The 12,438-nt window shown below is 35.0% G+C and overlaps 2 protein-coding genes across 2 annotated transcripts; both read left to right on the forward strand.

The window, feature by feature from the left end:
- Window positions 1-2,013: 2,013 nt before the first annotated feature.
- On the forward strand, window positions 2,014-3,031 carry LOC116129165 (peroxidase 72-like). The gene is made up of 4 exons (XM_031414915.1): window positions 2,014-2,244; window positions 2,359-2,550; window positions 2,634-2,799; window positions 2,886-3,031. The coding sequence occupies exons 1-4, from the start codon at window positions 2,020-2,022 to the stop codon at window positions 3,029-3,031; spliced, it is 729 nt and encodes a 242-aa protein (XP_031270775.1). The 5' UTR covers window positions 2,014-2,019.
- A 5,098-nt stretch (window positions 3,032-8,129) lies between these two features.
- Window positions 8,130-9,448, forward strand: LOC116129176 (peroxidase 72-like). Its single transcript, XM_031414924.1, is given in 5 exon segments — window positions 8,130-8,373; window positions 8,489-8,623; window positions 8,625-8,681; window positions 8,765-8,930; window positions 9,017-9,448. Coding segments are annotated over 5 exon segments (996 nt in total). The 5' UTR covers window positions 8,130-8,148; the 3' UTR covers window positions 9,430-9,448.
- Window positions 9,449-12,438: the final 2,990 nt, after the last annotated feature.

Here is a 12,438-nt window from a genome sequence, read left to right on the forward strand (position 1 = left end):
TTAAAATAGATATTACTCTCCAAACAATACGTTCTTCATTTTCCTGATATAATAAGTAGAACCTTCATAAGAGAGACGGATGAGTATTGCCATTAGGAAAATTCTGCAAATATTAAAATAATGGTGTTGAAGCTTTTAGTGAAAACAACCGGTGAAAGATATGAACTTTTCAAAAAGCCATGTAAAGAATCCAGGAAGTATCATAATAGCTTTCACACAGTCAGCCTGAAGGCGGTATTTTAAGTAGAACTAATGGCAGTAGCTTGAGATCGTCGGCTTTTCCACAGAGCAGGTGAGTCTACTCCAACTTCAGCCTCCACGCTTGTCTTTATCTAAAAGACAAACTAATTAAAACAGTACAAGGTTGACCAATCTGGAGACTTCTTCAAGTAATTACCTGGGGTTATATGAGCTCTGGGGTTAACTAATTTAATTTTTATTTACATAATGAAAGATATTTGGCACAAGGCTGCGTGATGAAAGATAAATTAATTGGTGTTTTCCCATTAATGAAGTAAAAATTTGCACCAATTAGAGATACGTGATTGATAGCATTAAAATCACGGAAAATATATATGTGCATGATCTCCATAGATCAGTAATAAAACAATACAATAATGATTATGCAAGGATTAATACAAAAAAACAAAGAAATCAAAGACTTTTTAAAGTGGTATGATACTTGTAATGCAAGGCTTACGTCCACTATTATATTCTTGAATACGTTGAAACAATAATTTGATTTACAAAGAGTTTGTAAATTACTTTCTATGATTGATTTTTCGTCCTTAGAAATAGATTACAACTAGGTTTATATAGTGTCAGTTATACGGTTGAATCGGGGTTAAACTCAAATTTGATTAAACAAGGGAGTTGCGTGATCTTCCACCTTAATTATAAAAATTTTATCCACTCTAAATTACTCGCACAACACCATCTATAATACCACTTGGTCAACATCTCAAAATGCATTAAAAAAAATGAAACCCACCCACCGTTTACTACTAGTCAACAATCCTTGTAGTTTTATTACATCTTTATTCCTTCTTGATTGAGAGATGGAATAACAAATTTACATACGTGAATATGCAAGAAATCTAAGTTCACTTTACAAAATTGTTGCTTGAGCAGCATTACATTTCTATCTACTTTCTAATTGGGCATCATCTATAAATTCTAAGTTGAAAAAAAACTCCTTTCTATATGATGGGTATATTAAAAAGATTCTGAACGAATTAAAAACAATAATAATCTTGTACTTGCAGTAAGTTATGATTGTGCGTCAAATTCAGGTCATTTTTATTGTCCCACTAAATATGTTGAGCAGCATATATGCCTTCCTAATGTAAAATTTACGTCCTTGAAGCTAAGAAAAAGCCTCTTGTCTTCACGTAAATAAGCGGAATAGAGTTTAATACTCAATAGTGATACGTAAAACCTGGGTTTACTAAAATGAATTCCTCCGAACCTGACATAAAATATATGGCAAAACCCTGAAAATGGTTTAAGCTTATGATCAGATATAGAGACTTGAATAGCTTAACCATTTCAGATGCAGGCAAGCGTATTAACTCTAAAACTGTGATGGATACGTTCCAGTTGATATCGACTGCACTCCTCAAACGTGTAGATGAAGATCACAAGTTTTCAAGATAAATGCAATATCAAGAAATTAATGTATTAACATTTATTTTACTTCACGTTATCGCCCAAAATGACATGCTTTCCGACGGTCTGCCATGGTGAATTAGTCAGCCGACAGGGATACAACGCTACCAACTACACCGATTCGTTGCTTTCTTGTAATTTATGTGAAGGCTGTTGCGCGCTAAGTTACCAACTCCAACTTTTTGTTTCCCTCTTTTCCTTTTATGTCTACAGTTCCTGCTCTATAAATACTCATAACCCATATTAGCTCTTATCATAATCATACCAAGTTCTTAAATTTTCTCATTGTTCAAGTTTTCTTCTCTAGTCTTGTGTGTCTCGAAAGTGAAAGACAAAAAAAACACACAAACAATGGCTTCCTTGATGAGCTTCCTCATAGCTTTTTCTCTCATTGCCTTTGCCCCTTTTTGCTTCTGTGGCAAGGCCAACAATGGTTACCTCTACCCCCAGTTTTATGATCACTCATGTCCCATAGCTCAAGAGATAGTGAAGTCCATTGTGGCTAAGGCTGTTGCAAAAGAAACCCGCATGGCCGCTTCTTTGCTGAGGCTCCATTTCCATGACTGTTTTGTAAAGGTCTGCTACTTCCTCAAAACTCTCGTTTCATTTTCTTAAATTCATTCATAAAAATTTTCACAACTTCATTTCCATGTATGAATTGTACTTTACACTGTATGGTTAATTTTATAGGGGTGTGATGCATCAATATTGTTAGATAGCAGTGGCACCATAATTAGTGAGAAAACCTCCAATCCTAACCGGGGTTCTGCTAGGGGATTTGAAGTCCTGGATGAGATCAAGTCTGCTCTTGAGAAGGAATGTCCTCAGACGGTATCCTGTGCTGATATTTTGGCTCTAGCTGCCAGAGATTCCACTGTCTTGGTAAGCCTTAATATTTTAGCCTTGTTACTTTACCAAAATGGCCTTGCAATATGGCCAAATCTTACCAATTTTTGCATGTCCAGACTGGTGGTCCTAGCTGGGAAGTTCCATTAGGAAGAAGAGACTCCAGAGGTGCAAGCTTGAGTGGCTCTAACAATAACATTCCTGCTCCAAACAACACATTCCAAACCATTCTCACCAAGTTCAAGTTACAAGGACTTGATGTTGTTGATCTTGTAGCGCTGTCTGGTAAACTAGCTTACTGCAGTCAACTCTTATTTTGTGTTTCTAGAAACGAGGCACCTTCGAGTAATTTCTTAATTTTTTTGACGTAGGGAGTCATACAATCGGAAATTCCCGTTGCACAAGCTTCAGGCAGAGACTGTACAACCAATCAGGCAACGTTAAAACCAAAAAACGGTTCAGTTCAAGCAACCGGTTAACCGGATTTTCCACCCCTATAAAAATCACTTCCTGTTAAACAATAGTGTTGCTATTGAAGCCCAATTTAATGTTAGTCCCAATTTGCATCTTTTAAAAATTGAAATATAAAATAGTTTTAAATTTATTAAAAAAGATATTTTACTCTCAAACATTCAATACGTTCTTCATTTTTCCTAATATAAGTAAGAAACCTTCATAAGAAGAGGACAGATGAGTACGAGCCATTAGGAAAATTCTGCAATATTAAAAAAATGGTGTTGAAGCTTTTAGTGAAAACAAGCCGGTGAAAGATATGAACTTTTCAAAAAGCCATGTAAAGAATCCAGGAAGTCATAACAGCTTTCACACAGTCAGTCCTTGAAGGCGGTATTTAAGTAGAAACTTAATGGACAGTACTTGAGATCGTCGGCTTTTCCACAGAGCAGGTGAGTCTACTCCAACTTCAGCCTCCACGCTTGTCTTTATCTAAAAGACAAAGAAATTAAAACAGTACAAGGTTGACCAAACTGGAGACTTCTTCAAGTAATTACCTGGGGTTATATGAGCTCTGAGGTTAACTAATTTAATTTTATTTACATAATGAAAGAATTTGGCACAAGTTGCGTGATGAAAAGATAAATAATTGGTGTTTGCATTGATGATGTAGAAATTTGCACCTATAGAGATTTGTGATTGATAACATTAAAATCACGGAAAATGTGCATGATTCCGATAAGTCAAAATAAAACAATACAATAATGATTATGCAAGGTAATAAGAATAATAAAGAAATTAAAAACTTTTTAGAGTGTATGGTACTTGTAATGTAAAGCCTACGTATATTTATATTCTTGAATGCGTTGAAACAATAATTTGATTTACAAAGAGTGTTAAAGTTACTTCACGCTATTTTTTTATCTTTAGAAATAGATCTCTACATTTATATAGTGCAGTTATATGGTTGAATAGAGATAAAACTCAAAATTATATGAATTTATCGTCCAGATTACCACTCAACAGCACAACACCTATTATAATACCACTTGGCCAGCATCTCAAAATGCATTAAAAAAATTGAAACCACCGACCGTTTATAATTACTACTAGTCAACATCCTTTAATAACATTAATGGCAATAAACTTTTTGGTGACAACTTCTAGGGAAAATCTACCACATGTCATAGTCTCTCTGTCTTGCTTGAAAGAATATTGAAATTGATATTTTTCGAAAACACCAATTGAAATAGGAAGAAAGAGACATAAAATTACACATTTAAATTGATGGGCAGAAAGAAATAGACTTAAAATTACACATTTCTCATGCTATATTAAATTGATGGGCAGAAAGAAATAGACTTAAAATTACTCATTTCTCATGCTATATTACTATAAATTTTAGGTTTTTATATGGTGACAATTGACAAATCCCACTGCCAATCATGTACTACAATGCGGGCTAGGGATGGCAAGACCCTGGGCCGCCAAGCTTGGTTTTCAAATACTGGGTCTGGGCCTGCATTTTAATTTTAATCAATTATCATTATTTTTATTAATTATTTTTATGATTATCAAATCTGGAACAGGTCCGGATCGAGCTTCTGGGTTTATTGTGCCCGCGTTCAGCAAGGTAATATACTCCAGTTGTAGTATTTCGGCCCAGGTCAGCTAGCCCGATTGGGTGATGCTTTCCTTTTTTGCCATCCCGGTTCCGTCGGACAAGATCATCGCTATTTTTCAATGTTAAATACATCTCTATTCTATTTTTCAAAAAAATTCTTTAAATCATATTTACTAGAGTTTTTATTTGCATCCGTTTTTCTCCCAATTTAAAATTTAATAAGAGTTTTTATTTACATCACTTTTCCCCAATTTCTTAATCAGGTTTTTTGTTTATACCCCTTTTTCCCAGTTTCAAATTTAAAACTTATTTTTTCCTTCTTCATATTCATTCAATTGTGTAATTAATTTTTCCCTAGCATTAGTTATATATATTCATCAAACAAAAATTTATTTGAAGGAAAAAAACATTTTAATAATTAAAAAAATTAGATTTAGGGTTTGTGTAAGAATTAAAATTAAAAATTAAAATAGAGAATTATTATATTTAGAAATTATAATGTCAATAAGGTTAAACTTGTCAAAACAAAATTGATATGGGGCTTAAAAATTAGGGGTGGAAAAAAAAACCGAAAAACCGAACAGGATCGAAACCGAACCGAAAATTCGGCTTTCGGTTCGGTTCGGTTTGGATATTAAAAAAAAACCGAAAATCCGGTTCGGTTTCGGTTTTTGACACAATAAATTCCAGTTACCCGGAACCAATTTTCTGAACTGACATTTAAAAAAAAAATTATATTTTAGTTTTTTATTTTGCAATCCCTAACACTCACTAAGTCACTACACTAACTGTAACACTATAACACTCACTTCAGTCTTCACTCGGCAGCTCTACGCCTCCACTGCTCCAGTACTCAAATCTTAGACCTCACTACTCAGACTCAATCGCGCCGATACTTAGACATTCACCTCAGTAACTCTCAGTCTCTCACACTCTCAGAGTCTCAGTGACTCAATCTCAGTCTCTCACTCTCTCTCGGACTCTCAGTTCTCAGATTTGTGTTCTCACTTCTCATGTCGGAGTCACGCAGTCACGCCTCAGCCAGTAGCCACCGATCTTTGCTCACCGCTCTGTTGCTCAACAGTCGGCAGTCACCAGTCGCGATCACCATTCTTCTTCCTTCACCAAGTCTCCACGTTGTCGTCTGTTTCCGGTGGGTGACCTCATCTCTTTGGCTCTTTGCTTTGTATTTCTTGGTGACCTCATCTCTTTGCAATGAACATTGAACAGGAGGGCCCACGGCTCAGATATTTGATGTCCTATAACATTTTCTGACATGTTAAAAGTTTTCAGGGAACGTTTAGAGAGCATGACCTGAAAGATGAGGAGCTTTTTATTAAAGTTCTAGCTTCTCATTTGAAGGGTCCGGAGCTGAAGTGAAGATGCTAGAGAAGAAGGAAATTAAAAAAAAAAAAAAAAGTAAAGCTATGTGAATATGGCTCCTTTTTTGTTTTAATCGTCTGGGTTGAGAAGTTTGGTCTTTTGTTGGTATGATTTGTAATGTGTATCATTTCTTTAATTTGTGTTGATACTAATTTTGTTAATTTATTTCATCTAGAATAGCAGGCAAAGGAAGAAGATTTATATATTATGTCCCGTTGTGTTCATCTTTTTTCTCATGATTCAAGTTCAAATATTAAAAGATTATAACATGTTAAACTAGTAAATTTATATATTCTGTCCCGTTGTGGAGCAGATTTTGCATTTAGAACTAAATTTAGCTTTATTTGATGTGTATTAAAATTATATGAATTCAAATTCAATTACAATAAATATGAGTATATAACTTTAATTCAAGTAAAAAAAAAAAAAAAACCTGGAAAAAAAAAAAAAGGCCCAAAGTGGAGTGTGTGAATTATGCCAAAAAGGCAACCCATAACTTATGGGCCACAAGTGGAGTGTGCGAATTGGGCCGAAAAGGCAACCCATCATTAATCTTATTAACCGGTTAACCGAACTGAATTTTTGGTTCAGTTCATAACCGAAACCGGACCGGTTTCGGTTCAATTTATTTTTAAAACCAAAAACCGGTTCAGTTCAAGCAACCGGTTAACCGGATTTTTCCACCCCTATAAAAATCACTTCCTGTTAAACAATAGTGTTGCTATTGAAGCCCAATTTAATGTTAGTCCCAATTTGTCATCTTTTAAAAATTGAAATATAAAATAGTTTTAAATTTATTAAAAAAGATATTTTACTCTCAAACATTCAATACGTTCTTCATTTTTCCTAATATAAGTAAGAACCTTCATAAGAAGAGACAGATGAGTACGAGCCATTAGGAAAATTCTGCAAATATTAAACTAATGGTGTTGAAGCTTTTAGTGAAAACAAGCCGGTGAAAGATATGAACTTTTCAAAAAGCCATGTAAAGAATCCAGGAAGCATCATAACAGCTTTCACACAGTCAGTCCTTGAAGGCGGTATTTTAAGTAGAAACTTAATGGACAGTACCTTGAGATCGTCGGCTTTTCCACAGAGCAGGTGAGTCTACTCCAACTTCAGCCTCCACGCTTGTCTTTATCTAAAAGACAAAGAAATTAAAACAGTACAAGGTTGACCAAACTGGAGACTTCTTCAAGTAATTACCTGGGGTTATATGAGCTCTGAGGTTAACTAATTTAATTTTTATTTACATAATGAAAGATATTTGGCACAAGTTTGCGTGATGAAAGATAAATCAATTGGTGTTTTGCCATTGATGATGTAGAAATTTGCACTAATTAGAGATTTGTGATTGATAACATTAAAATCACGGAAAATGTGTGCATGATTCCGATAAGTCAATAATAAAACAATACAATAATGATTATGCAAGGATTAATATAGAATAATAAAGAAATTAAAAACTTTTTAGAGTGTATGGTACTTGTAATGTAAAGCCTACGTCTATTATTATATTCTTGAATGCGTTGAAACAATAATTTGATTTACAAAGAGTTTACAAGTTACTTACTACTGCTATTTTTTTATCTTTAGAAATAGATCCATCTACATTTATATAGTGCCAGTTATATGGTTGAATTAGAGATAAACTCAAAATTATATGAATTTTATCCGCTCCAGATTACCACTCAACCAGCACAACACCATCTATAATACCACTTGGCCAGCATCTCAAAATGCATTAATAAAAATTGAACCCACCGACCGTTTACTAATTACTACTAGTCAACAATCCTTTTAATAACATTAAATGCAATATCAAGAAATTAATGTACTAACATATATTTTACTTCACGTTATCGCCCAAAATGACATGCTTTCCGACGGTCTGCCATGGTGAATTAGTCAGCCGACAGGGATACAACGCTACCAACTACACCGATTCGTTGCTTTCTTGTAATTTATGTGAAGGCTGTTGCGCGCTAAGTTACCAACTCCAACTTTTTGTTTCCCTCTTTTCCTTTTATGTCTACAGTTCCTGCTCTATAAATACTCATAACCCATATTAGCTCTTATCATAATCATACCAAGTTCTTAAATTTTCTCATTGTTCAAGTTTTCTTCTCTAGTCTTGTGTGTCTCGAAAGTGAAAGATACAAAAAACACAAACAATGGCTCACTTGATGAGCTTCCTCATTGCTTTTTCTCTCATTGCCTTTGCCCCTTTTTGCCTCTGTGACAAGGCGAACGATGGGCATCTCTACCCCCAGTTTTATGATCACTCATGTCCCAAAGCTCAAGAGATAGTGAAGTCCATTGTGGCTGAGGCTGTTGCAAAAGAAACCCGCATGGCTGCTTCTTTGCTGAGGCTCCATTTCCATGACTGTTTTGTAAAGGTCTGCTACTTCCTCAAAACTCTCATTTCATTTTCTTAAATTCATTCATAAAAATTTTCACAACTTCATTTCCGATGTATGAATTGTACTTCACACTGTATGGTCAATTTTATAGGGGTGTGATGCATCAATATTGTTACATAGCAGTGGCACCATAATTAGTGAGAAAAGCTCCAATCCTAACCGGGGTTCAGCTAGGGGATTTGAAGTCCTCGATGAGATCAAGTCTGCTCTTGAGAAGGAATGTCCTCAAGACAGTATCCTGTGCTGATATTTTGGCTCTAGCTGCCAGAGATTCCACTGTCTTGGTAAGTCTTAATATTTTAGCCTTTTTACTTTACCAAAATGGCCTTGCAATATGGCCAAATCTTACCAATTTTTGCATGTCCAGACTGGCGGTCCTAGCTGGGAAGTTCCATTAGGAAGAAGAGACTCCAGGGGTGCAAGCTTGAGTGGCTCTAACAATAACATTCCTGCTCCAAACAACACATTCCAAACCATTCTCACCAAGTTCAAGTTACAAGGACTTGATGTTGTTGATCTTGTAGCGCTGTCTGGTAAACTAGCTTACTGCAGTCAACTCTTATTTTGTGTTTCTAGAAACGAGGCACCTTCGAGTAATTTCTAAAATTTTTTGACGCAGGGAGTCATACAATCGGAAATTCCCGTTGCACAAGCTTCAGGCAGAGACTGTACAACCAATCAGGCAACGGACAACCTGACAACACTCTTGACCAATCATATGCTTCTCAATTGCGACCCCGATGCCCAAGATCTGGTGGTGATCAGAACCTTTTCTTCTTGGACTTTGTTAGCCCAACAAAGTTTGATAACACCTATTACAAAAACATATTGGCTTCAAAGGGTCTATTAAACTCTGATCAAGTTCTCTTAACTAAGAATGAAGCATCGATGGAGTTAGTGAAAAAATATGCAGAGAACAATAAGCTTTTCTTTGAGCAATTTGCCAAGTCCATGATTAAGATGGGTAATATCTCTCCATTGACCGGTTCCAAGGGAGAGATCAGAAAGCACTGCAGGAAGATTAACAAATAAATAGCTTGGCCAATATCACTGTGAGTGTGACACCAATAAAGGAAAACAAGTTTTTTATGTGCATTTATCATCTCCCATTATCTGTTTTATGTTCTTTCTGTTCCTTCAATTGAGAAAATTCCAACTGTCAATTTTCGTTGTACCTATTACCAGTGTACTCTGAACTTGTAATGTATTCGGTTGATTTTGAGCTCGTGCTTAATAGAAATTTATGTTATTCTTCTTTTAAGTACTGAAAACCAAACATATAGTTTACTTCATGGGAAGCCCCTGCTGCACAATATAACTGAGTCTACTGTACTAAAGGAACTGAATTGATCTCATAATCATTTAATCTGAATTGGCAAGACTGGATGGTAAAGTATTCGGTCATTGAATTGGATGTTCATATTTTTTAACCGAAGATGTTTATATTAGCTTGCGCGCACCTTAACTAATCATTCGGAGACCTAAAGTTGATGATATGGTAAGTTCCTTCAGTGACCATCCCTATTAGGGTTTGTGGGGACTCGAACTTAAGAATCCATGTTGGACCCTTTGCTCTTTTACCATCTGGCCAGCAGGTAGTAGTTTGTGAACTTTTTTCTTAAACACGTCTCATTGTTGTTATTTCATTTCCTTAATTTTGTTCCTCACTGGTCTTTGTAATGCATTGCATAATATTTAAGCAAACTAAAAAATAACTGACAAGAATGAAATTATAATTTATTTGTTAGTTCCTAATCCTTCTCATTCTATAAATTTGTTTTCTATTACTTCAAAGATTGTACAAATTTATGCAATATATATATTAACATAAATTTGATAAATAAAAAAGAATTAAGGTTTATGACTTCTTTAAATAATTAATTATAATAGATGAGAAGTAGGCATTATTCTTTTTTGAGTAATACTACAGTTACCGACGGGTGTGCACCGAATTTATGCACAGAATGACGTGAAAAAATCCTGACCGTTGATTCATTATAAGTTAATATTACTCAACGATCAGGATTTTATCACGTCACTCGGTGCACAATTTCGGTGTACACTTTTCAGTAGCTCTATCATTTTCCTTCTTTTTTAGTTAATATAAAATCAAACCCAACCAGAAGGACCGGGCCAGGCTCACAGTATAAACAACCCAAACTTCAAGGGCATAAACGTAAAAGACTAATAAATCATCTCTCTTCTCCGTAGGGTTTATGCAAGTCTCAGTAATTCTTCACACCTTCAACACCATGAATGCACTCATTTCCCATCCTTCCAATCCGATATTAATGTAAAAAGAGTCTCCATTTTGAAATTCAAACCTTAAAAATGAGGTATTGAGGCCTCATTTCCTCACATTTATCTCGAAGTTTCAAATCTATCCTTCAAAACCCTTGAAGTTGTACTACCAATGCTAATCTCCCAAACACTCTGATTATTGCTCGGAAGTACTATACTCCCACCCAAAAGCCGTCCGAAAAAGTGTCTGCAATAGTGGACGAACTCTCAGAGCTTACACTCCTAGGCTCAGTCTCTCCTCCCTTGGGCCTAGTCCGGTCCTAGGATCGGTCATAGGACCAAGTTTTGGACTTGGGCCAAAATTCCATCTCTAGTTTTTATAAATAATTTTTTTTTCTTTAAATACATATTGCTTTCAAAGATGAACAATTGATTTCACACATCTACTATAAAAGACAGAAACAAGGTAAGCAAGAAGTAAAGAGAACAAAAATAATTATGGAAAGAGAGAGAAAATCAGGAAAAAATATATGTTTTAATCAAAATCATTACTAAAAGAATAAATTATTTAAATCAATTTTATTTATAAATAGAGCTTACAAAGATATCTAATGAACAATTAATCTTAGAAGTCTTTTTTTTTTTTTTTTTTTGGTTTAATTGGAGTAAATTGGGCATTATCTATAAATTCTAAGTTGAAAAAAAACTCCTTTCTATATGATGGGTATATTAAAAATATTCTGAACGAATTAAAAACAATAATAATCTTGTACTTGCAGTAAGTTATGATTGTGCGTCAAATTCAGGTCATTTCTATTGTCCCACTAAATATGTTGAGCAGCATATATGCCTTCCTAATGTATAATTTACGTCCTTCAAGCTAAGAAAAAGCCTCTTGTCTTCACGTAAATAAGCGGAATAGAGTTTAATACTCAATATTGATACGTAAAACCTGGGTTTACTAAAATGAATTCCTCCGAACCTGACATAAAATATATGGCAAAACCCTGAAAATAGTTTAAGCTTATGATCAGATATAGAGACTTGAATAGCTTAACCATTTCAGATGCAGGCAAGCGTATTAATTCTAAAACTGTGATGGATACGTTCCAGTTGATATCGACTGCACTCCTCAAACGCGTAGATGAAGATCACAAATTTTCAAGATAAATGCAATATCAAGAAATTAATGTATTAACATTTGTTTTACTTCACGTTATCGCCCAAAATGACATGCTTTTCGACGGTCTGCCATGGTGAATTAGTCAGCCGACAGGGATACAACGCCACCAACTACACCGATTCGTTGCTTTCTTGTAATTTATGTGAAGGCTGTTGCGCGCTAAGTTACCAACTCCAACTTTTTGTTTCCCTCTTTTCCTTTTATGTCTACAGTTCCTGCTCTATAAATACTCATAACCCATATTAGCTCTTATCATAATCATACCAAGTTCTTAAATTTTCTCATTGTTCAAGTTTTCTTCTCTAGTCTTGTGTGTCTCGAAAGTGAAAGACAAAAAAAACACACAAACAATGGCTTCCTTGATGAGCTTGCTCATAACTTTTTCTCTCATTGCCTTTGCCCCTTTTTGCTTCTGTGGCAAGGCCAACAATGGTTACCTCCACCCCCAGTTTTATGATCACTCATGTCCTATAGCTCAAGAGATAGTGAAGTCCATTGTGGCTAAGGCCAACAATGGTTACCTCTACCCCCAGTTCATTTCCTGACATTTATCTCGAAGTTTCAAATTCGTCCTTCAGAACCCTCGAAGTTGTACTACCAATGCTAATCTCCCAATC

This window comes from Pistacia vera, unplaced genomic scaffold, assembly GCF_008641045.1.
Source record: "Pistacia vera cultivar Batoury unplaced genomic scaffold, PisVer_v2 Contig208, whole genome shotgun sequence".
Lineage (NCBI taxonomy): Eukaryota > Viridiplantae > Streptophyta > Magnoliopsida > Sapindales > Anacardiaceae > Pistacia > Pistacia vera.

Bases quoted from the DNA above. Each gene is read 5' to 3' on its own strand.
- LOC116129165 (XM_031414915.1), top strand. From the start codon at position 2,020: ATGGCTTCCTTGATGAGCTTCCTCATAGCTTTTTCTCTCATTGCCTTT. The intron at 2,551-2,633 runs GTAAGCCTTAAT...TTGCATGTCCAG, and splicing joins CCAGAGATTCCACTGTCTTG to ACTGGTGGTCCTAGCTGGGA. The intron at 2,800-2,885 runs GTAAACTAGCTT...TTTTTGACGTAG, and splicing joins TGATCTTGTAGCGCTGTCTG to GGAGTCATACAATCGGAAAT.